At 43.5% G+C, this 23949-nt stretch overlaps 1 protein-coding gene across 1 annotated transcript; it reads right to left on the bottom strand.

The window, feature by feature from the left end:
• Window positions 1–8264: 8264 nt before the first annotated feature.
• On the bottom strand, window positions 8265–15345 carry Def (Defensin). Its single transcript, XM_089582744.1, has 4 exons — window positions 15238–15345; window positions 11814–11890; window positions 10833–10889; window positions 8265–8622 (listed from the first exon to the last, which is right to left on the bottom strand). Exons 2-4 carry the CDS (start codon window positions 11854–11856, stop codon window positions 8504–8506), a joined length of 219 nt encoding a protein of 72 aa, XP_089438870.1. The 5' UTR covers window positions 11857–11890; window positions 15238–15345; the 3' UTR covers window positions 8265–8503.
• Window positions 15346–23949: the final 8604 nt, after the last annotated feature.

Genomic DNA, 23949 nt, shown 5'->3' with positions numbered 1-23949 from the left:
GCGATGCCTTGACCGTTGGAAATACCTTTGAACGCAACGCTTTTTGAGGAAATGAAATGGCGCAATAATTCTGTGTCATCTCGGTTGACACCCGAACCGCACCGTACAGGAAGGGAGGAAGTGGGTGTGAAAGAAGAAAGAGAAAGAGGGGCCGTAATGAAGAAAATGAAAATTGCATTTGAGGAAAGGAAATTACGCAGTAACTGTCTCACATATCTCGGTGGACACTTGTCATCTGTTTGATGACGTCACCTTTTGGCAGCTGCGCTCGTCGAAGAGTCACCCCAGGCGCTCTAGGCAACGCCGGACGGCCGGGAGAATGAGTCATTAAAGGCTTTCGCCTTAGAACTTAACCTTACTGACGACGAGTTGCAAACCAGGTGAGGAAAGAGGACACACGCCCAGCGGCTATTTCCTCTTTTTCCTCACGCTTGCTATACACCGAGTTCAAACCTAAGAATTGCAGATTTCTTAAAATTAGGCACTTTTGAGGTACCTGAAATCGACGTCTCCACATAAGTTAGGCTGCCAGAGGGGCACAAAACGACAGTTGTAACCGTCAGGCGCCTAATTAAACGAACCAATCTTTACCAATCTTTTAGGCACTGCGGCTAGTGAGAATATTTATATTGAAAACATTGAGGCCCTCCCATTTCTAGAATACCCTGTTTTTAGCACGCGTGTACCGACATAAGTCTTCTCAAAGTTTTCATTCATCTTGCGTAATTACGCTCGTAAGACAATGGCAGTCCACACGAAACTCCTCCCTGGTTTGATGCGGCTGTTGAGATGGCCGTTTCTTTTTTTTATTTCTACAGCTGACAGAATATAGTTCGAGGCGTAAAAAATGAATAAGAAAATTTGCCTCTCCCGCACCACTGATGTATCGCGGGTATAAGCCCAATAGTAATATAAAAGATTTGGCCCGAAGGCAATTGAGATTTTGCCACGCGTAGGTGGAAAGAAATCAATAGGGGAGCTGACAGTGCGATGGCAACAGTTATCAGCTTCACCGGTCGCTCCATATCGTTGCCAAACGGAACACCGCGTCACGACGGGAGGAGTTCTGCGCCGATAGTCGCTGCCTTGCATGCGCCATTACCTTCTGGCAGCGAATACCTCAGAACACACGTGTGCTAGGAGAATTCTACCGAGTGAAATTGTGTAGGAATACGACTGCCTCTCAGTTTACAATATAAGCATACCCGCTGCCACAAAAAAGCCTATTGATTTATTTTAGTGAATCAAATAAAATTAACTTCTCATTTTGTATCCTCCTGAGCGCATAACTTATGTGCAGGGGCATATTTCCATACCACTAATTCTAAAAAAATTGATGAAGCCTAATTTTGAATGCCCTGTATAAAATAGTTGCTGTCGCCTATCAAAGAACGTATCCAGCCACTGCCTTCTTTTTTTGTCGAAGCTGGACGCCATTATTCAATAGTAAGTCTTTGTTGCAACGTTATCGGGCCTAGGGCCCGTGTGGGGAATCTTACGACAGGTTATAAGTGTGCCCAAGAAGGCCAAACCGATATGATGCGGCTGCAGTTGACACAGTGGCGTCTTAGATTTCACCAACCTTGCTGGCAGAAACCTGTCCTTTTTTTGTTGTTGTTAATCCTGAAATATGCGTCTCATAGAATTGAGTCTCATTTTTCTTTCTTCGCCGATCGAAAAGGGGAACGTCTTGTTTCTTCTCATTTACACTGTTATCTTCCCTAACATCGAGATTCTTGATACGGTGCATGTGGAGATTAACGGGATGGCGTATCTTGAACGGTTCTGTAGATAGTGTAGTGTGGAAACAGGTATCTCTTTGCACGTTTCCTGGTTTTCCTTATATTTGCTGCGCTGTTAGTGAATAAAGTTAGTTGAAGTTTAGCGCTAGTCCTGCATGGTCCACTCTCTGTACGTCTTGGTTGCGCTACAGTTCTTTCCTTACAACATGCACCATCTAGCCCAACAAAAAGTTCTTCTAAATTAACGTCCAGAAGCAACACATGGGCTATGAAGGGCTCCGTAGCCGAGGACTCCGGAATAATTTAGACCGCTAGGGCCTATTTAACGAGCGCTAACATCGCTCAGCACGCGGAGGTTTTTGCATTTCGTCTGCATTAAGTGCGGCTGCTGCGGCCGGGATCGAACACGACACCTTCGAATCCGCAGCTGAACACCACAGCCACTAATAAAAGTCGTTTTCCGTTCTTTCCGTTTCAGAAATAAAACAACTGGTTTCACTTATTCCCGCACTCCGCTTTCCAAACAGATATATTCGTAATAAAAAACTTAAGGGCCACTGTAACGTTTCTCATTCTGCAATTTTTTCATTCACTGCAACTTTTTTGTCACCTGCCCATGTGAATAAAGAAAACAAAGCGCCGCGAAGAAACGACTTATATTTACTTTATAGAATATAAAATCTAAGCAATATGAGTACATCGTTTGTCACAGCTATAACAACCACGTGGACTGTACACCAACAGCACGCATGCTCCCACGTGTTGTCGTTCTGCACTCGTCCACGCGCTGAGATCTCGAACGAATAAAGCTTCCCCGGCCTGAGAGATCTCGAGTGCGAGCTCTTATGATGCAGTGAAGAAAAAGGACTGGGGCAATCTCAGTGTAGGTCGGTGGAACAGCCACCATAGTTCAGTCCAATGCTGGCTTCGGTGACAGTTGGCTTCCTGTCTATATAACTACGAGCCCCTAATTTCCCTACTCCCGTTTGCTCAATGTGAACTGTAGGCTGTATCAACCACCTGAGCCCGTAGAAAGGTGGAGCAAAAAATTTCTAGCTCTAATTGGTGAAGGAAACTGCAGAGTAGCGCACCTAGTGTTGCTGCACGTTTGACCTCAAAATTTATCTTCAAACACCTTGCATACGTACTACATACATGCACATGATAAACACTTGATGAATATTTTGCTTGTCGTTTTTTTCGGTACTAAGGAATGCGAAGAATGCAGAATGCACCATTGTAAACATAGCGCTTTATCAGTAGACCACTCCCGGTCTACATCATCAGCGCACGTTCGTGTTTCTGTTCCGATCGGCAAAGCATGCCACGTACCGAGGGGGCTATAATTCGGAGAAGAAAGGCTGCGAAGCGTCTCTAATCGGGAGAACAAAGTCGACGGGGGAGCCGTGGTCACAAGCTAGCTAGCTTAGCTGGTTCAGAAGCTAAAGTGGATGGATTTGCTCACCGAGCAACGTCCTCTTGACGTCACGTTGTTTACTCCGGGCAGAGGTGTAAGGAAAGGTCTGCTTCGTCTGAAAAGGTATCAACATGCACGCGTTTATTGCACGTTCAGCTCTACCCGATGCGCCATAATGCCGTCGTGCTCCGAGTGCACCTGCGGCCGCGAGAACTCGCAGGCCGGGCTGAGAATCTTGGAAGGCCGCACGTGCGTTACTGAAAACGGCGAATGTCTTACTTACTGCCTTACGCCTTTCGTACTTGAGGTCGAATACAGGAAGCTTCAGCGTTACCATTCGGCGCGTTTCCACAACCTCAGAGACCAGAACAAATGATTTATGTGAATGATTATATTTTCAAAGGAGGGCAAGACATAATTCTAATTACATGTTGTGCATTATTACTGACCCGATGGAGATACACTGCCTACCGGCAGTTTGCGTGGTGGTCGTATGGTCGACGGTGGTCCGGCAACCACGTCATTCTTCCCAGCTGTTCGGCTGAAAAGATTAGAAAACCTTTTCCGTCCCTGCAGTACACGGGCTAGGTTCTATAGGCAAACAGGGTAATAAACTCAGCGCGCATAAGTCTTTTTTCATTTATGTATTTTGCAACGTGCAGTGGCTTGCCCGGCCGAAGCGTGCAGAAATGAACCAGCCCACAATAGGCACCACATTGATGCCACGATCCTCGAAGAGAAAAAAAAAATTATTTTGTGAAACAAATTTTACTTATGGTGTAGTCTTTCTCTTTAAACTGCATTTATTTCTATACAGCTCCTTTTTTTACATCTAGTTGTTTTTATTGGTTTACCTTGCGTTCACTGCACCTCCTCTAAAATCCTATGCACAGGCAGGAATACCTTTCCACGGGGTGAGAAAAAAGAGAAGAAAAAGGAGAAGGCCGGTCATTTTTTTTAACACGACAATAACCATGTTGCACGCATAGCACAGCGCACACGTGCTGTTGGAACGCGTGCCCGTTCAAAAGTGCCGACTTGATAATAGAAGCATTTCTTCTACTTAGCCACCATTTCAATATGCCTCCTTCCTTCGCTATGTTCGAACTTTGCACAAGCTCTAATCGAACACTGCCAGGCAAACAACGCTCATTAGAGTCCCGGCGCGATTATCTTCGCTGAGGTTGTGCGATAAAGCACGTTAAAAAAAAATAGAACACGTTTACAACTTTCTCTGGGGCGTTTCATCCCATCTAAGATGCGCGTTGTGTGGTTAAATACATGCTTTTTTTCATGTATAACCAGCATTTATTGAATAAAGTGTTGCATATGCGCTACCGGTACCAGCGCCTTGCACGAACCGCAACGAGCAGACGGTCTGAACCTGCCCAGACTCCCGTCTCAAACATGCGTCCCTTCCGACGAGCTGTAATGGCGTCCGTTTCTCCAGTTTCGGTATTGAAAACTGATTTTTGCGTGCCGTTGGCACCTTACCTGACTGGAAATGGAACGTAATGTTTTGTGGGTAACACAATCCGGGGATGTACTACAAAAAAAATCTAGCTTTTTACGGTTTGCAAAATTTAATCAAGTAGGCCTTTAATCCCTCAGCTATTAAGCGTCACGAAGATGAACAAAATTGGTTATTTCGAATGGTAACCCAAATTGAGCAGTGTGCAAATTTGGAAAGTACTGAAGAATTCAATGCCAAACAGAAAAGTTTTCTTCTGCTTGGAAGCATGAAGTTTTTGTGAGAGCAGTAAAAACAGACTGAACAATATTGAATAATGCTTTCACTTTCACGTTCCCTGCTGAAAAAAGTTGTATGATGCAATAAACTCATACAGTTTGTCATTCATATATGATAGACTTATCGTACAAATCATAGAAAAATATCATACAGATGTCATACATTTCTGTAAAATCATAAAGTTATCATAGAGATGTCATTAAATATCATACAAATTGTATGATATTCTATGATGAAGACTCTATGAGGTTATTGCATGATAGAATTTTTTTTATCATTTTATTCGATTGTTTTGGTGAGAAATGTAGATTTACAAACGCATAGCTTAGAAAGCAATGTTTTCGATGTGTTTCACAGAATAAAAACCTCAATACTACTGTTTTTCCTCAAAGAGATGTCCGTATGTATTTACTCACTGCAAAAAACTATCAAAGTTTCATGAACTTCTTTTTTTCATCAGGGCTCCTGACTTACCGCTTTGCGCAGATGTACAGGCGATGTATTTATGAGCTTATGAGCTCATAATTTTTAAGGGCTGACGAAAATAAAGCGAAAAGTTTTAACCTTTACCAAACGCCCAGTGAATATATCAACGAGCGTATAAACCTGTGTCATCACGCCCGCAAGGTTGCCCATTGAAAGCGCCCCAATTGAATACACGAAATTTAAAGTGTTAAATTTTTTTGCACTGCATCAAGACGTCGCCCGGCTGCGAAATTTTACACAGTTGAACAGAAAATAGCAATGAACTTACCATGAAAGTTTAATTAAAATCCGGGTGGGTAAAAAAACGCCGGATTTTCCCTTTAACGAACAGCAGGTGGTTTAAACTTATTGGAGCTGTCCACTACTGCATCCCTCGTAGCCTGAGTCCCTTTGGGACTTTAGACCCTATAAATGAACAAAACCAAATAAAAATTTAGCTTTGGCCCGTTATTTATACCATTAGAAGGCAAAAAGCAGGAATTATTAACTGCAGAAAAAAGGAGCGCCATAAAAAAACAGTGTGGGGTTAGTTTCTTTCATTCAACACACCAGTGACTGTGAAAAGCGATTTCTCAAGCGTTTTCCACAGGGTCCATTCCTAGAGCTCGGTTTGAGACCAAGAAAATAGCATCAGTACGTACACGTCACTCTTAATACATTTCCTGCACACCAATCTTCACTTCAGCTGTAGCTGGTTGGTTTTGGCGTCGTAATCAAGGGGCGCATACCGAGCTCGCGTTCGACCATGGCCACCATGCACTTTTGCTACTCCACACGATGAAAACCGGTGGCAGTTGCTGGTCTAAGAAGGAAATCAGGGCAAATCTTTTGCTGGAAAACCATGAAAAACAACATTTTTCGAAGCAGAAGATACCAGAAAGGTATTGCGGAATTCTCACCACCTCCTTCAATACTCTCCTATAAATGTTCCCCAGAGTGTACGACACGAGACACGAAACGCGACCTAACTGCATGTACAGCAGCTGGCACGTGAGCGTGCGAATAAATGCACGCTTCTTTAGGCTTTGACTACAGGGCAACGGAGCGGCCGACTAATGGTTATCAGACGCAGAGGCTGATAGTTCCAGCAGCGGCCATTTAACTGAAATAGAACTATCGTGTGCTCGCTGGAAGGAAGTGCATTCGTGCAGGCTGGGTGTCACAGCAGATTGCAAACGGATTTCTTCAAAACTATCTCGAAATTAATACTCGAAGATAAAAAGCTTGCATTATTCAATCCACTGGTCTCGAACGTTCGTGCTAGAGAGCGTCTGCATCGAAACTGAAATTAGTCTTTAGCACTGTGACCTCACGGCTCCTTTACATTGCTTAAAATGAATGCAGACGGCCGCATTTCACCCGAAGAGCAGCTCAGACAAATATTTCCTTGACCACCGAGTTGCTCACAATAATTTCGGAAAGACCGACTCCATCGCAAAGTTATTTCAACCACAAAGACATGAGAAAGCGCAATGGGTAGGAGGTGTATATTTTTTGAATATCGCCTTTCGCAACCGATTCTTGAAAGTAATGACACCCGGTCCAACCTCTGAAACTCAGATTTTATATTATATTGGACCCTTAGGTAGTTGAATCCCCTTGTTGTGCTTCTATGATTAATTTTCTCATTTCTCTGTTGACAGTGCAGGACGACGGAATGCACCTGCAGTTGAATTCCATGCCCATAATGGTGCACAGCAGTGAAAATAGGCCGGTGATTCACAAATCTGTTTGTATGTAAGTTCAATTAATAACAGGTTAGCTCGCTGGCAATCGTTGCATTGTGCATCGCATTTGATCAGTACAGAGCCACGGCCGGAATCGATTTAACATGTTTGAGCCTGCTATTCAGCACAAAGAAGCTGGTAAATCATACAGCTTCTAATGAAATGGAAGTCAGAAATGGCAGTCAGTGGCCGTTCAGAGTTGTACATCACTTCAAGTTCAACAAGCACATTTGGAAATTTCGCGCCCAAAGAAGACATTTCAACTCCGTATTTTTCTCACTTGTTTTCCGACTGCATGCTTGCTAATCGCGTGAACGGGGAGAGAAATGATTGTAAACAATTCTGCTTGCGGCTACAAACGTGTAGTAATCGACGGGTAATTACCATAGTGTTTTTGGATTAAACCACATGAGCGCCCTGACTGCTTGGCGCGAGAATAGTTTTTATGCAGGTTAAAGGTGAGCAGTGTGATATGGGTCTGCTAACGGAACTACTCACAGTTATTATCTTCGCGAATATCCCGGAGGGTATACCTTATAAAGGCTGATTCAGTTAGATTACTAAAAAACGAGAATATGCACAAAGGAAATTCGACTTGAACTAGGTCGTAACCTGTCGTTTCGACCAAGTCCTGCATCATTTTAAATGCATCTATTTTTAATTTAACAGAAATAAAATACCAAAGATTTTAATTTTCAACTTTACATGGAATGTTTCAAACGCACCAACTAATTAGTGTGTCCAGAGCTGGTTGTTCGGCGGCTACTAGCTTAATTATCTATGCTGATTTAAGAAGCGCTTGGGGAACGTATTTTATTGTTCAGCTAGGGTCGTAAGCGCTGGACGTAATGGCAGCTGTCACGAACTTTGCGTGTATTCGGCCACCAAAAGCTCAGCCGAGTTTTGAGGGCGACCACCAATGCTACAGTACCTACGCTTCCTTGCAGCGTCTATTTCTAGCTATCGCACAGATTTTATGTTATTACTTGAAATAAAAATAGCTTTATATTGGTATCGGTTTATATTACTGACGCGCTACTGCATTAACCAGTAAGAGCATTTGAATAGAAATACTGGGCGGATGTTGGCGTAAGACGGGACGACGCTGGAAGAAATATGAACGAATACTGAAGAACAAGGCATAAGTATATCAACTTTTATTCCAGGCGTGGAACACTGTAGTAAATTAATGAAACTGTTGCAATTTCCTCGTCTCTCTTAGTAACTACCACTACAGAAAAACGCCTCCTGGTGACCGCCATAAGGTTATAAGGGTTTCCATGTGGCGGGACAGTCGTCTTCTTTTTAAGGACTTCCCATTTCGCCCACATGTCGAGGCCATCGCAGCGCAACGAAGAAGGACATCGTTCTTTGTGGACTTCTAATTGTAGCAAGTGCAGGTCAGCTTGAAGCTACCGCCACAGTAGCCTCCGCGGCGGCCGATGCCCACGCAGTGGCCATGGCACTGATATTGGTTGAACGGGCAGCCAAAGCCACGGCCTGCAGTGCAAAACAAAAATTCATGCATTCACTTCACACCTTGCTAGGTTTCTACAGAGCGCACACCAAGCAACAGATGCACTGAAATGAAATAAATAATCATGCATTCCTAGTCATAACAGCATGTTCGGTGCTTCTGAAAAGTTCACGGAAATATTGCTTTGAATGTGCCTATATAATGAGCAGCTTGTATGTTCAACTAGAGGTGTTTAGAGCGATTACGCTTGGCCTGTTCTACCCAAACTTTAGAGATATGCGAATGTATTTCGCCCAACAACAGTTGAAGAAGTGATCTCCGGATAAATCGGCCCTCCCAGAAATATTCCCTTATTAGTAACGAGGTCGTCATTTAGTTCATATCAGCAAGAAATGTTACACCGCTTTAAAAACACAAAAAAGTGCAAAAAACGCAGTCAGCTGAGATAGTCACATAGAAAAGAAGATGTGAAGCAGGCACTTTTATTCAGCCACTTTTTTCCCTCTTATTACTTACTGAAACGCGCACAGTAAACCCCGAAGGTGGCCGAGATCGTTCCCGCTCGCACGCAGTGATAGCGAGTGTGACTGCGACAATTCGACGCTATCGTATGAAGGACCAGTGAGCGGGTGCATCCCAGTATATAATGTTTGGTTTGGTTATGGGATTTAACGTCCCAAAGCGACCCAGGCCATGAGGGACGCCGTAGTGAAGGGCTCCGGAAATTTCGCCCACCTGGGGTTCTTTAACTTGCACTGACAACGCACAGTACACGGCCACTATAATTTTACCTCCATCGAAATTCAACCGCCGTGGCCGGGATTGAACCCGCGTCTTTCGGGTCAGCAGCCTAGCGCCATAACCACTGAGCCACCGCGGCGGGTTCCGGCATATAATGTTGAAAACAGAGGCGCATGCGGCACGTATTTCGATCTTTTGAAGCAGTGTTCTCAATGCCTTCGCGCTCTGAACAATAATCCAGAGGCGCGAGACGCCGTAGGTGAGGTATCCGGGTCAGTTCTTACCACTCGGCGTTCTTCAATAACGCGCACGGAAAATCAATTGCATGTACTGTCATAGTGTGAAGTGATAAAAAGGGGTTCTTAATTCAGTTCTTCTGCGTTGACTCATTGCTGCCGCGGCTAGCATTCGATTCCGTGAACCCGTGCTTAGTACAGCCAATGCACTATGCAACACAGGCGGTGCGCGCTCAGAATAAAGCTGAAGGCTCGAATATCTTGCCATCGTTGGCATCATGTGCGGTTGTGCAACCTACCACTTGCAAATTCTACCTATCTTCAGTGGCTACAACCTGACAATCATAATTACTTAGTTATTGGTTACCTTCAGATGCACTCTTTGTCGCAGCAGGCCAGCAGAAATAACATCGCAATTCCTGAACTCTTCCGGAGTGTATGACTATTTCTTTTCATTTTTGAACCAATAAAATGTGTACGCTATTCTTTAACCGTCTACTTTTTTATCTTTCTGTCGAGTGTGTACAAAATGTGTTCACTTTTTGTTTTCCACTGTGGTCCTTCCTTTCGCCTAAGAACATCTGTTGTCTAGCTCATTGTCCTTTTTCAGTAGAGGACAAAAGCTAGCTTACCTTCTTGGAGGTGTCGATCATTGAAACTTTTCAGGTGTCTACTTTTTGAAACAGATCTCTGACTCAAGAGTCGTTTGCACCGAGATCTCTCCAGTAAAGAACGAAGGTTTCCTGGTGCGCCTTTGTGCTCATGCATAACTTGTGGTGCGCTCACTGTTCTGATGTCACTAAACGTTGGCATGATAGAACGTATAAATTCTTGAGGACACGAGTAGCTAAGTTTAGACGCTTTTTACCCCTCGTTTATGCAGTTTCCCGTTGTTTTTAATATCGATCTGTGTGAAACTTCTTATAAATTCACAAAGCACGGCGATTAGGTAGTAGATCAAATCTATTTAACCAATTGCGTAATTCATAGCCAGAGTATGGTTCTCACAAACTTGCGCTGGAGCCGCCTCAGTACTGTGCATGAGCTGCACTAGTTGGCAGTACTGCGAAGAAGTTCTGAATCGCTGAGTATGAACGTATATCAACTTCTTTATAATTAATTAGCAGCAATGGCCGCTCTTGTAGAGAAAAGAGTATATATAAAACGGAGAAGTGTTTTTTTGCACAGGATAGGAACTATTTGTCCGGCAAGCGCATCGAGGTTTTTCACGAGAATTTCTCGAAAGAGCTGCTTACGGACTCTGACGAGAGGCACTTGAGACTTGTCCTCTTCATCGGCAGTGCTGACAAGTCCTGTGAACAACATCGAGATGATAAATATTTGCCGCTCATCAAGAATCAATCGAGAGAAAAGAGCTGATGTAGCGCTTATGTAGTACTGTCGCAAGAATAATGAATGCCAACAGCACGGCGCCATTACACTCCCCTATTCGCGTTTCTTTTCGTTAAAACAATGCACCGTAGCATGGGGATAATACTGAGTGTTCATTGCTTAGCAAATTTTTAAAGACTGCATTCTGGCGGGAAATTTGCATAGAGATTAGCAAATCTCTCGGCTTTTGTCTCGAAAGATTGCTTAGCGACTGTGTCGCCTGTCAACTTATGACGGAGCTTCCAGGGAAGCTTGGCCAGCGCGCTGCAGGTGGCTACTCATAATGTAAAATCGAATACGAGCATGCGAATAAATTCCAAGCGGAAATTACAAAAAAACCTAGCAATTGGACTGAGTGTTGACAGCCTCTCGAGTGCTGACCGCTCAACCTTGATAACGAGAACTCCTCCAGAAATCGGTAACTGCCCCGAGAAGAAGAAATTTTTCGGGTCTAGCGCCAAAACACCACATTTCTTTACTGGAATGCCGCTTAGTGGGATGATTATTCCCCGTTGCGTGCCAAATATACTGCTAGCATTCAGTTTTCAGAGCCTTGTCTTAAGGGCATTAAAAATTGTTCAAGGAGCGTTATCTTTGATTACAGTCATGTCAATAGTGTAGTTGAACTTTCACTTGGTTCTAACTTTACACAACTAAACGGAATGGATTTCAGAGCGTCTTTAGTGCACAATGGCTGAGCGACATTACTGCTATTCCTCCACGAACAATACATCTCCTAATTAGGATAGAGGGCATACTACTCATCAACAATTGCTTGGCCTTTTTTGGCGAGGAAAATAATAATGAAAATTGTAATTATAGGAAACAAAATCGAAGAAACTCACCAGCGACGAGAACAAAAATAAGTGCAACGGCCAGGACCTTCATACTGGTTGGTAGGTACCTCGAGTCAGTCGACCAACTGTACGCGAGAGGTTGACAACAAAAAATGCATTATTCTGTATTAGCGGTCATTTACATTTTGCAGCATTTAATTCAGGCACCGATTATTGTCTTGCAACCGTACATAGGAAATGTGAAGCGTTTATTCTAGAGAAAAAGCACGATTTGTCTTCATTGAACTGTATGCAAGGTTACCAGGCTAGTTATCAGAAAGGTGCCTGAATTTTCTTTATTTTTAAAAACAAAGGTAAACAAATGGCTGGGCGTGGTGTTGGGTGATAATCTGATGGAAGTTGCGGTAGAGTTAATGATGAGATTCACCTTTAAGCCCAAAGGAAAACTTTCTTTAAAAAAACAACCAAAACAATACAATGCGGTAGAATTTCGTGATGTGGTTTGTCGATGAGACCCCTTGTTACCTACGTCTCTTACCAATAAGCTCTAGAGCATGATAGGATTAAAAAACAGGCGACATCTAACATTGTGGATACAAAAGCGGCATCGACAGCGCGTGCCTGCCCCTTTAATTTTTTTAAGTAGTAGCGGCTGATTTGACGAGCTGGTATTTATTGATAATTTTCCAACAGCGCTTCAGAAAAATGCAAAAGAACGAGGCTGTTCACAGGCACGGCGCTGAGCTGGGTTTTACAGCTCTTAGTTTTGACACATAAATGTTGTGACATATATATATGCGCACATTTTCTATATATTTCTGGACCATATTCTGTATAGTAGTCTCTGCTAGCGTATAACAAGGCCATTGATTAAAAACACGCTTCACAGGGCGCACCACGCATCCCCTGGTTCTCCCTATATGATTTTAATCCTTTTAAGACGACTACTGCATTTACTACCGCGTCTGGGTTCGGCAAAATAGCTTAGTAGTTCTATATTAAAGCGCGACCAATGATTACTAGCAGTAAAACCTTTCCCTTGGGATTTTTCTCGCCCACTGTGGAATGATATGCTTGGAGAAATGGTACTTATCTTACCTCGGGCCGATCATAAACACGGAAGTCTCGGCGCCTTTTAGCTAGGCTACCTTTGCGCCATTAAAAATTGTCGGAGACCATTAAGCTCCGCCTTAAGTGTATGAATCTTTGGCGCAATGGGTTAATTCTCATATATGCAGAACGTCATTCTCTACCTTACATTCACAGATCCGGCTGCCGCGGTGGCTCAGTGGATATGGCGCTCGGCTGCTTTCCCGAAAGACGCGTGTTCGATCCCGTCCACGGCGGTCGAATTTCGATGGAGGCGAAATTCTAGAGGCCCGTGTACTGTGCGATGGCAGAGTACGTTAACGATCACCACGTGGTCGATGCAAAAAATAATCTCCCAAATGGTTCTGCTTCAGCTAACCACGTTCGCTAGTTCAAAACTATACTCCTGTTGATGACATCGGGTGAAATAAAATGAGCTCCTCGCTGCGCCTTCCTGAACTGGAATCTGTGGTCTGTACAGACAGCCTCAGTGCTTCAAATATGTACGCATGCAAGGGAAATAAAGAAGCTACGGTTCTTATGTGAGCTAGTTAGTTGCTGGATCAAGCAAAAAACACTCGAACGGTAGCTTTGCGACAGGACACACGCTAGTCCAGTCGCAGTCCTAGCGGCGTCCTGACGCATCTCTTTTGTCCGTGTCGTTTTGCGCCATTTACTGTGACTGGAAAGCAGGAATCTCGTTCTAGACGTGCTGGGAAAATCAGTACGCTGTATCCCACACACTAATCAGTGACACAAGACTGTCAGCTAGCAACGCCGCATAAGTCAAAACCGCGTCACAACTTTGAAACTGGCCAAGTGGAGAATACAGTGTCCTAAAGAAATTTAATACTGGCTTTTTGTTAGCTTTCAAAAGCGCTGTTTTCAGAGTGCTTTCTTACATGGCGTCTCGAGAATAAACAACAGCTCAGTCTTCACTACAGCACAAACGGAGCATATGAGAAAATACACGCTGGTAAACGTTTCTTTTTTTTTTCGCCTAAAAAGCCTGACGATCTGACGCTAAGCCTCCCGAAAGCGCTTCGGTCGACAACAGCTCTCATCTGCACGTCCTACCAGAAACGGTGTCACGGTAATACTAGGATTGAAATGAGAAATTAAGCATGAAAAACAACCTGTAACTATACATGTTGCTTGTGATGCCCCCCCCCCCCCCCCCCCTCTCCTCTTTTCCACCAATGTATTTTTGTGCTTCAAACGAGATTATTCACATTTACATAAGTACTGCAGTCATTAACAGCTATTTACTCTTCAGTCTATCAATCATTTTAGAGACAGTGAACTTCTTTGAAAATTGTTGGCCGTCTAAACTTGAGGAGCCATGTCCACTGGTCACCAGAATGATCTCGATTTGAAGCTTGAATGCATTTCTGTCATCATCATCTGGGCGCGGTTTTATCTGAAGTTTTTTACGTCCAAAAGCGCTGACAGAGATTCTTTAATGGCCATTAGAGCTACTGAAAAACATTTCGCTTAAGCGTCGACTCACTACATTAATAATCAAAGCCAAGATGCCAAGGAAATGAGGGTTGTGATAAAACATTAATAATATTCAGTACAGAAGCTCCGACTGTAATGAGACCATCGAGCCACTGTGGCTTGATGGCCTCATTTTCTGGAACACATTTGATGCTTTTCTGGACACGCTCAAATTATCGTGTGCATCTACTCCGCAGAAATGTCGCGTAATATCAGCCGTTCGAAAGGGCTAAACAAAGACAAAGGATTATAGACCAACAGAAGAAAAGATTCGAAAATATAGCGCACTTGAAAACAATCGTGCCCTATTTAAGAGTTTAGTGAAAGTGCGATTCGCCTCACCGCGCCTGCAACTTTCAGCAACAAATAACCTTCGGCTTATCAATACAAGCACGTCTGCAAGCTCATCTACAAATTCAGCGGTACCAATTTGAAACCGCAGTCACTCTCCCCCACTTTTTTTATCACTTTCGTGTCTGTTTTTAGCACCAGAAAGTTATTCTGGAGCTCTAATCACACAGGTGAATTGTAGGGTCACTTTCAATTTCGCTCAAATAGAATCTTTTCGCCCCCCCCCCCCCCCCCCAAAAAAAAAAAATGCAACCTTAAGTTAGACTAACTCCAGATGCCTTCATTGTTTGAAATTTGTATTCTGCAGAACGGAAAAAGCCAGCCACACGACAAACGTGCAGTACGACCTCTAGGAACTATTCGACACCAATTATAAGATTACATAGAACAACTGTATTTACTGACAAAAACAAAACAAAAAGTCCTTTTTAGATCCATGCTTAAGCGTTCTGCGTGAGCGACACATAGTAGATGTTCAAAGAAAGGTAACTAGAAGCCACAGTAAGGTTGGTCACGATGGGAAAAGTCTTACCGTCTGATGCAGTAGGGAGACGAGATGGTTGCTATCCATCACATCAGGCGAGTGCTTTTATACTGAAAAGGAAGGTGGGCGGAAACCGCTTTGCAGAGGAGATATGGCTGGTTTTTCCAACACGATACGGAGAGCTGCGTGGCAGTTGCACCTGTGACATTGAACTTTATCATGATATCAGGGCTGGATGCGGATGCGGGCCAGGTTGTTCGGGTCAGATAGCAAAGAATGCTCTAAGTGCGCCGAAGAAGGTGAATAGGGTCAGTTTTGCACCTGTGGCGTGACAATCCTGTTATGCAAGCGAATTCTTATGAGGATTTAGGTGGGAGTGCATATTAATTGCTGCAGCACTGTGGGTACTATCAAAAGCAGTATGTGTTTTATGATGCTCACAGAGGTATTGAAGAGAACATACAGGGTATTTCGCCTGAGACATTATACAATTTTTAGAAATAGGCTTTTTATATTGGAAGAGCGCTTTTTTTCGGCAGAACATTGTAAGCGGTGTAGTATATGAGAATACTGCTTACAGGTGCTAACTTGAAGCCTGGTTAAGTAATATTAAATAATTAACTTTTTAACCATTACTCTTAGGCTCCTTAATTTTTGAGACGAGTGTAGCTCACCGCAAGGAGCATCCATATCAATTCTTAGAGTTTCGAAAAGGCGCTTACGCTCGGTGCTGTGGCCCGGCATTTTGTCTACATGGAGACAATATACATGCGCTTTCGAGAAGCTTGCAGGTAAAGCAATCTCTCCAGTCCACGTAACTCGTCGAAATAACCAAAACTAGCTGGGCCAAAACACTAACTGCGTTTTCGAAATTCTTAAAACTGTTACGGGTATTATTTACGATGGGCTACACGCCTCTCAATAATTATGGAGCCTAACAGTAATCGTTAAAAAGTGAAGTATTCAATATTAGTTAAATAGCCTGTGAGAGTTATCACGTCTTAGCTGCATTTTGATGTACTACACGGCGGAAGATGTTAAACCGAACAGTGCACTCTTCTATGCGAGAAAAACATATCTTTAAAAATTGTGTCACGCCTAACTTGAAACACGCTGTATATTGACGAATTCAGGCCGGCCATCTGTTCAAAGCTGTCTAATGTGCTCAATGGAAAAGCTGCAGGCTTTCCTTTTTTTTGACTCAGTAGCTCTTTATATTGAAGGGGCAAACAGCCACCTTCACAAAAATAACACTTCGGGTTGTATTCCCAACTACCGTTACATTTAGGATCAAGTGAATATGTTAGAAATATGACATGGATGTTTCCTTTACTTTACATACCTCTGACTGTGATAAGCGCATCCTGTGGCGTCTCCCACATGCTCCGTACACAAAGCTCGGTGGAAACGGCCTGACGTTTGTGACAGAGAAACTAACAGCTTTGAACAGCAATTCTTAGACAGCTTTCAGGAGCAACTTTTGCAAGAGAAAATAGGATAAGCAGCTCGTACAAGTCATGCAAATCACGGACTTACACATGTAGCGTGAGTTGAGCGGTAGCTTGCTGGTTTTCACATCGGAATCCATATGTGCATAACCAGCTCATTTACGATTATCGTCTTTATAGCAATTTGCTTGTCGGCCGCACGCACTCCTCGCGACAAAAGCTTTTGGCAGTGGAGAATTTAAATAAAGAGGCGGGGCAAAGTTTTTGTGAAAAAAAAAATGAAAAAACCCAAACTGTCGCCGCAGAAAAGGCCAGGAATGTATTGCGCAATTATGATCGCCCCCTCACACCTAAAGAGAAACTGCATAGGTTTTAGAAATCAACAAGATTAAGGGTTTCGAATGTGTGAAATTTGCAGGTAATGCGTGCGAAGTCTTTTTGGGCAACGCTTGAAATAGTGAAGTAATCACCGATTAAAATCCGGACGCCCTTAGAGCGGAACACGGAGAGGCTGGCACATGAGCCTGCGAATAAGTTGAAGGCTCATTCGGCTTTGATTACAGGGCAGCCAAACGGCTGAATGCTGCTGTCAGACGAAGGGACTCATAATAGCGGGCTCGCAGGAAGGAAGTGCATTTGTGCACGCTAGGCGTCGAAGCAGTTTCTGTGCGGCTTTCGTCAAAAGTATTGGAAATCATCACGCCAATATAGAACCCTTGCCGTAATGAATCCATTGTTGTCGAACGTTCGTCCTGGAGAACGCCTGTCGGGACTCCACTTTGTTTTTAACACTGTGGCACCACGGCAATGAGATTGAACGACGTCCGCAATTAACTCGAAGAGTCGCTCAGGCTAATATTTCGCTGACAGCCGTGTTGCTCAGGAAAGTTTCGCCATACGAACTTTAACGTAATTTTTCCTTTAACTATGAAAGTCGACAAAGCGAAAGGGGTGGGAGGTGTATATTGTGTGAATATCCCCTTTCCCAATTGATTTTTGAAAGTAATGACAGCTCGTCCGACCTCCCAACTGAGGTGTTATTTTGACGCACGGGCAGCTGAATGAACTTGGTGAACTTCTCTGATCAATTGAAACATTTTTCTCTGTCGAAAGTCTAGGACGAAGGAATGCAGCTGCAGTTTAATTGGAGGTTCTTGAGACTGTATAGCACAGAAAGCAGGCGTGAGGCTTATAACTCATTTTTTAAAATAGGTTCCCTGCTTGATGAGCTGACATACCGGCAATCGCTGCGCTAGGCATCGAGTTTTGTCAAGGCATACCTGTGGCTTGAATCGATCGAACTCGTAAAGAAATACATGAATCCAGCTGCAGATGTTGAGTCTCTTATTCAGCCCCAAGGTGCTGATAAACCACACGGTTTCTGTGTCTATTGTGCTGCTGAACTAAAGAAACGGCCATGAGTTACCTTTCAAAATTGCACATCATTTCAGATTGAACAAGCACATCTCGAAACGTGGCGCACAGCTGACACATTTCAACTCGGTACTTCCCCTCAGTTCTGAAACGACTGTCTGCTTGCTGTTGACGTGAACGTGGAGAACAATGATTGCAAACAGTTTTGCTGGCTGCTAGAAATCTGCTATAATCGACCGAGAATGCAACATGTTATTAAATGTTATCCAACATGAATGCAAAGTTATTAGCTTGTATTTAACCTCATGAGCTTCTTGATTGTTTGAAGCTGAAGTTGTTTTTATGCAGCTTAAAAGTCAGCAGTGTGGTAAGGGCTCGCTTACCACACTACTCACAGTTTTTACCTTCGCGGATTTCCCTGAGGGGCATTGAAGGATGTTTCGATTAATTTGCTAAAGAACGACCATGGGCTCAAATGAAGTTACACTTGGGCAAGGTTAAAAACAGTTGTTTCGACCAAGCCCAGCATGTATTTTAAATTTAATTGAATTGGTAATGAACATAAATAAATGATCGAACTTTTTCATTTTCAAATTTACCAGGAATTTTTACGGGCACAACTTTAAGAACATGTTGAGAAATTGTCATTCAGTTAGTTACTTCGAAATAACATTGGCCTGATTCATTCGCTTTGATTAAAGCCTGCGAAATATTAAAATTCTAGTTGAGTAGCACGGTGGTTTGAGCCAGTGTGGTGGTACCCATGGTGCCAAAAAAAAATTTGCAGCACAAATTTACGCACTCAGAAGAGCCGGAAGAAGAAAACAGGACGGTGCTACATCGACGAAATACAATGCAGTAACACCATGGTTCGGGCCACTTGGTTGCTATCCATGGTGTAGAAAACATTTAGTAAGCGCTTTGGAGTCATCTGGTGGAGCGCGACTACGCTACCAACGTTTTACAGTGCAGCAGGAACAATTTCTTGCAATAAAAGGCGGCCGCGCCTGTGCTGCCGCATCATGATTGCACCGCAGTGCCTGTGCTCAACGCAGAACCAAGGCTGTGACTGTTGGCCTGACCTTACACTGCGGCTTTGTGCAACCAAGTTCCATCCATCGTACTGCGTTTTAATAATATAGGAGCCCATAGTCACGTAAGGACTTTTCAGATCTCAGGCTCTTTTTTAAGCTGAAAAGGGAATATTATAAAATTATTTGAAGCTAACAACTGAACTACGTGTTTCACGGGACCGTGCAAAATAAATGCATGGTAATGTCGCCCTTAAGTTACCGCAAAATCCGTTAGTTATTTTATTGTTATTTATTAGAAAATTCGTAAGATTTAAAAATGCACAAACCTGGTCAACACAACTGTCTACGATTCTACACTAGCGTAACGTTCGTAGGGCACGTTGTAAATGTTTTAGCTTGGCACAGTATGCTGAAGCACGCTGTAGAAATCGTGCGCATACTATTGGTAAGGCTAGCCTCGGGTAATTCCCCACGTGGCTAGACGTTTGTCTGATTAACGGTCCAGTGCCACTTATCTAGCGTGCAAGAACCAGGGCGGTCACGCTCCCAACAAATGTAACTGGCGGCAGCTAAAATCTAACGCAGTCTTCAACTGCGAAAGCTCAAATCACGAGTAACAGTGCAAGTAGGTAGTTAAACACGATATTCATTGCGACGGAAGAAAGAAAGCAACCAAATTATAAATATGTCCTCTCTTTGAAGTATTAGGGCATTAAAATCTGCATTTACTGCTGTTTTTCTACCATGCATGGAAGGTTGCGTCTTCAATTTTCAAGTCTTAAGCTAACATCTAAAAAGCTTCCCACCATTGAGTGCACAACAAAATGCATCCCTCTGTGCAACAATGAGGGCATGGCAGTAAGCGTTCAGAGAAGTGCCCGCTCGCCTTGGCGCCATTGCTGACAAAACCAAAATAAAGTATTCGTCTACCGAAATTTTGGCCCCGCAAATTGACTGAGCCCCGTTACCTTGCTGAATAAAACAATCGCGGCTTTCTTATGTTCATTTGTCGGGGTGGCTCGTCGGACAATGCCGATATGCTGCTCAGCAAAACCTGATGTGTTAGATAACGCCCATGCCAGCTGCATTCTGGAGAAGGACAAATCCAAAACGCCTTGTGATAAGACTACATATCATGTTGCTCACCTCCACGTGCTTATACTGTTATGTACATATTTGTCGTGTCTCGTCATTGACAAAATGTGGAGTTAATATTTGCACGTTTTTACGCCGCTACGTAAATGTATATTAGGTGCAGCTTTGCACTCAACCTCAGCTGAAGTCGGCGGCTTCTCTTGTCTCTTCTTTCGCAAGTCCGTGCTTCCTTGGCGGTAAAAATTTGCATTCGTATTCACCTCCAAGCTTTCAAGTAATTTGCAGTGGTTTGTTAGCGTGCTTGGTTGGTGTGTAAAAAGCCTGTATTTTATTACACAAACTTTGCAACATTAGAATATTCACCCCCAATTAACACGTTATAGCTGACTACAGAAAATTTACTGGACTTATGATTAGCAGAAATCTTCGAAGCCATGAAACCCAAAGGAATGTATGACCATCAAACTAATCATTTTTTTTTTCACGCAGCATTTTTTTCTCACTAGAGCGTTATGAAAGTTCTACACCCGTTAAAAGCTTACTGCGCTGCACTTTCTGCAGTATTCTCGGCTCTATTCGAAGGAAGAACAGTGTAGCAGCCTGGTGAGACTTGCTCATTCTCACGAATTTTTTTTTAGTATCTGTGCTAAATGCAAGTCTTTCAGCGCTTAAGGAAAGCGTACACGCTAATCGTCATTAAACACAAGGCACGGCAAAGGCCTGGATACACCGAGCAGATGAGGGATGCACGAAAAACAAATGTAACGCAGTATTGTCTCAAAGAAACATGAAAAGGTTAGGAAGGGTTCGTTGTGTGAATTGGCCAGGCTGGGGTTTTGAGGAAAAGCCCGCAACAATCAGAATCTAAATGATTGTGGTTATTTTTTTTTCGCCAATGGAAGCAAAATATATCGTTTAAATGTTCTTTATTTGACTGTAAAAACTTCACAACGCATTTTTGTCAGTTTTAATGCGTGCTTTTATCAGAGGACATAAAATATTGATTACAAAAGTGCTTGTTTATGAAGGAATCTGCCTCTCATCTCGGCTTAATTTCATGACAGATAGGAACTTTATAAAAAAACGGACACCATCTTCTACGTACTAAGGAATACCGGCCTGTGACTCCAAGACTCTGCTGATCAGGGAAACAAGATTGGTCTCGTGCCTTCAAGGATCTGGCAGCTTTGGCGGATTTGCAGGTACCTCATAGTAGAAGCCTCAACACGCTATTTAAAGGACTATAGACAGCAAATTTTTGCTTGCGTGTTTTCTGCTTTCAAACGACGCGCTAGACATTGGTATACTCAAAGTACCCGCGGTTTTCGCCAGCCACCTCTAAATAGGGTGAGCTCACGGGCTAGTTGGTTATAAATATAAATTATAGTTGAAAATCTTCTTGGCCCTGCTTCGGTTTCGGATTCATGAACCGAACGATTTTTGTGACGTGTAGTCGATGTTTAGGGGACGTGAGGCACAAAAACACGGCAATATCACTTCTGATGCGTCGTTTGTTGCAATTTTAGCTATTGAATCAGGTTGGTGTAAGTGCTGTAGTGGGTTAAAACTATGTATCAGCGATTATTTTTCCCGTTTTTTCGTACATAGTTTTCGTTCATTTCGTCCATATTTCTATTTTTTCGTCCATATAGCATATTCTCTAGAAAAAATTCTCGAGCAACAACTTTGTCTTTGAGAAATGGAAGTTATGACCTATTAGGCAATGGTTTAATCGCACAATTCACAATTAAGAATATGAAACAAGGATAGTTGCTACATTTGTGATCTATCAACATCCTATATAGAGATTTATAAAGCACAGCAACAAAATTCACAACGCAGGCAGCACACAAAAACATAACAGCGCCCGCTGCGGACCCGTAAAACAGACCACGCTGACAAGCGTTAACCTCTGAAAGCCCAGTGGGAAAAGATATCTGGCCCCCACAGTAGACTACACGCAGTCTAAACGTGTCATCGAGCAGCTCTTGTTCACACGCCGCGAGCTCATTGTTTGCTATATTGCGGAGCGCTGTATATGAAGCCCGAGACATGAAATTGAAAATTTAAATTGTTTTTTTGAGGAAAGTCAATGGCGCAATAATTCTCTCATTTCTCGGTGGACACCCAAACACGCCGCAAGGGAAGGGAAGAAGGTGGGAGTGAAAGAGGAAAGAGAGAAAGAGTTGCGGCAGTGGAGGGCTCCGGTATAATTTCGGTCACCTGGGGAGGCTTAACGTGCACTGACATTGCGCAGCACGTGCTACGACGGCGAAAGTAAAACTTCTCGCTTGTCGAACGCAGAACAAAGAAAAGACGCACTAAGAAAACTCATGAAGAAACAGCGAGGTATTCAACCTACCAAACGAGAATGACGGAATAGCAACCAGACTGCAAGACAATAACTTATCAGCTACATTTTAAGACACGCGAAAGAAACTTTTCTCGCGAACACCATAGCTGATAGGCCTGATGACAGCGTTTAGCAACTGCCAAGAGCTCCGTAGGCACTGTGACTGCGACAGCAACAAATCCTGCAAAATCGCGCTATCAGAGCAGACACCGTCATTAACAGGGGGCGCGATATCAATGTTACAATAAAATTGCAGAATTTAGCATATCCTTTGCTATAGGTACTCCATGGGCGTCAAAAGATCTGTATTGCAATATTTAAACTTACATGGTCTGTTCTGAAAGTAGTAGGACTCATTTTTTTAAACAAAATGTATTCAAGAGAATAGTACAAACGATTACAATTTTTCAAGGTAGCACCCTTCCGCACGTACACGCTGCTGCCAATGAGTTTTACAGTTTTCGTACGCCTCCAGGAATGCCTGGACCGGAATGCTGTTTAGCTCCCTCGTCACGGCCTGTTGAACCACCTCTACCGATCCGTGATGTTTCCCCTCGAGCGTCGATTTTGTTTTCGGGGATAGAAAAATATCTGGCGGGGCTAAGTCGAGGCTGTAGGGGGGCTGAGGCAGCCTTGCCGCCTTGTGCTGGGCAAAAAATCGGGGTCCTCATTCACATGATGAAGAGGATCCTACCGGTTGGCCTTTTCCTCCTCTGGCAACACTCCCGGCACCAACTTCGCGCACGCTTTTCTCATGGATAAGTTTTCTGTCACGATCTCAAAAACTTGGGTTTGAGGAATAGTAAAGTCATCAGCAATCATTCCGATACTCATTCTACAATCACTGTTAAGTAAATGTTTCACTCGCTACACATTTTCGTTGGTCTTGCTGGCCGAAGAGAGTCTGGAGCGGTCGCCTTCCTCCACTCTTTCCTTACCTTCTCGGAAAAGCTTTTGCCACTCAAAAAACACCTGATCCACCCATGTAAGCGTCACCGTAGGCCTCCTTAATAATGTCGTGAGTCTCTTTGCCCGTTTTACCAAGATTTACTCAAAATTTGATCGCGTATCGCTGATCCAGTAAACGCTCGACGATTCTGCGTGACGAGACGTTTCGACAGGGGTTCACACTAGAAGAGACCTCCTCTCTTCAACGGCCGAGAGCCGACTGCCGATTTTCCCCAGCATTCCCAATATCCCCCTTCAACGATCCTGCACGCGCAGACCACCTCTCGTCCGCCCGTTCGCCCAGGAAAAAACCAGTCCTACTACTTTCAGAACAGACCCTGTATTTCATTCCTGCACAGCTTTAAAATTACTATTTTATTAAATTTATTATAGTAATATATGGTCCCTCATTATCGAGGTTTGCTGAAATCGCTCGAGAGCATATGGACCTTGCCTTCGGCACCAGTCTTATTCCGCCTTCCAACAGATGCTCGTGACTGACTGCAAG

The sequence above is a fragment of the Amblyomma mixtum genome, chromosome 3, assembly GCF_055824585.1.
Source record: "Amblyomma mixtum isolate Tamu chromosome 3, ASM5582458v1, whole genome shotgun sequence".
NCBI classification, from domain to species: domain Eukaryota; kingdom Metazoa; phylum Arthropoda; class Arachnida; order Ixodida; family Ixodidae; genus Amblyomma; species Amblyomma mixtum.
This window is presented reverse-complemented; position numbering and strand designations above follow the sequence as displayed.

Excerpts from the sequence above, each read along its gene's own strand:
- Def (XM_089582744.1), bottom strand. The coding sequence starts at position 11,856 with ATGAAGGTCCTGGCCGTTGCACTTATTTTTGTTCTCGTCGCTG. Across the intron at positions 10,890-11,813 it reads TATTTTTGTTCTCGTCGCTG|GACTTGTCAGCACTGCCGAT; the intron begins GTGAGTTTCTTC and ends TGTTGTTCACAG. Across the intron at positions 8,623-10,832 it reads AGTGCCTCTCGTCAGAGTCC|GCCGTGGCTTTGGCTGCCCG; the intron begins GTAAGCAGCTCT and ends TTTGCACTGCAG.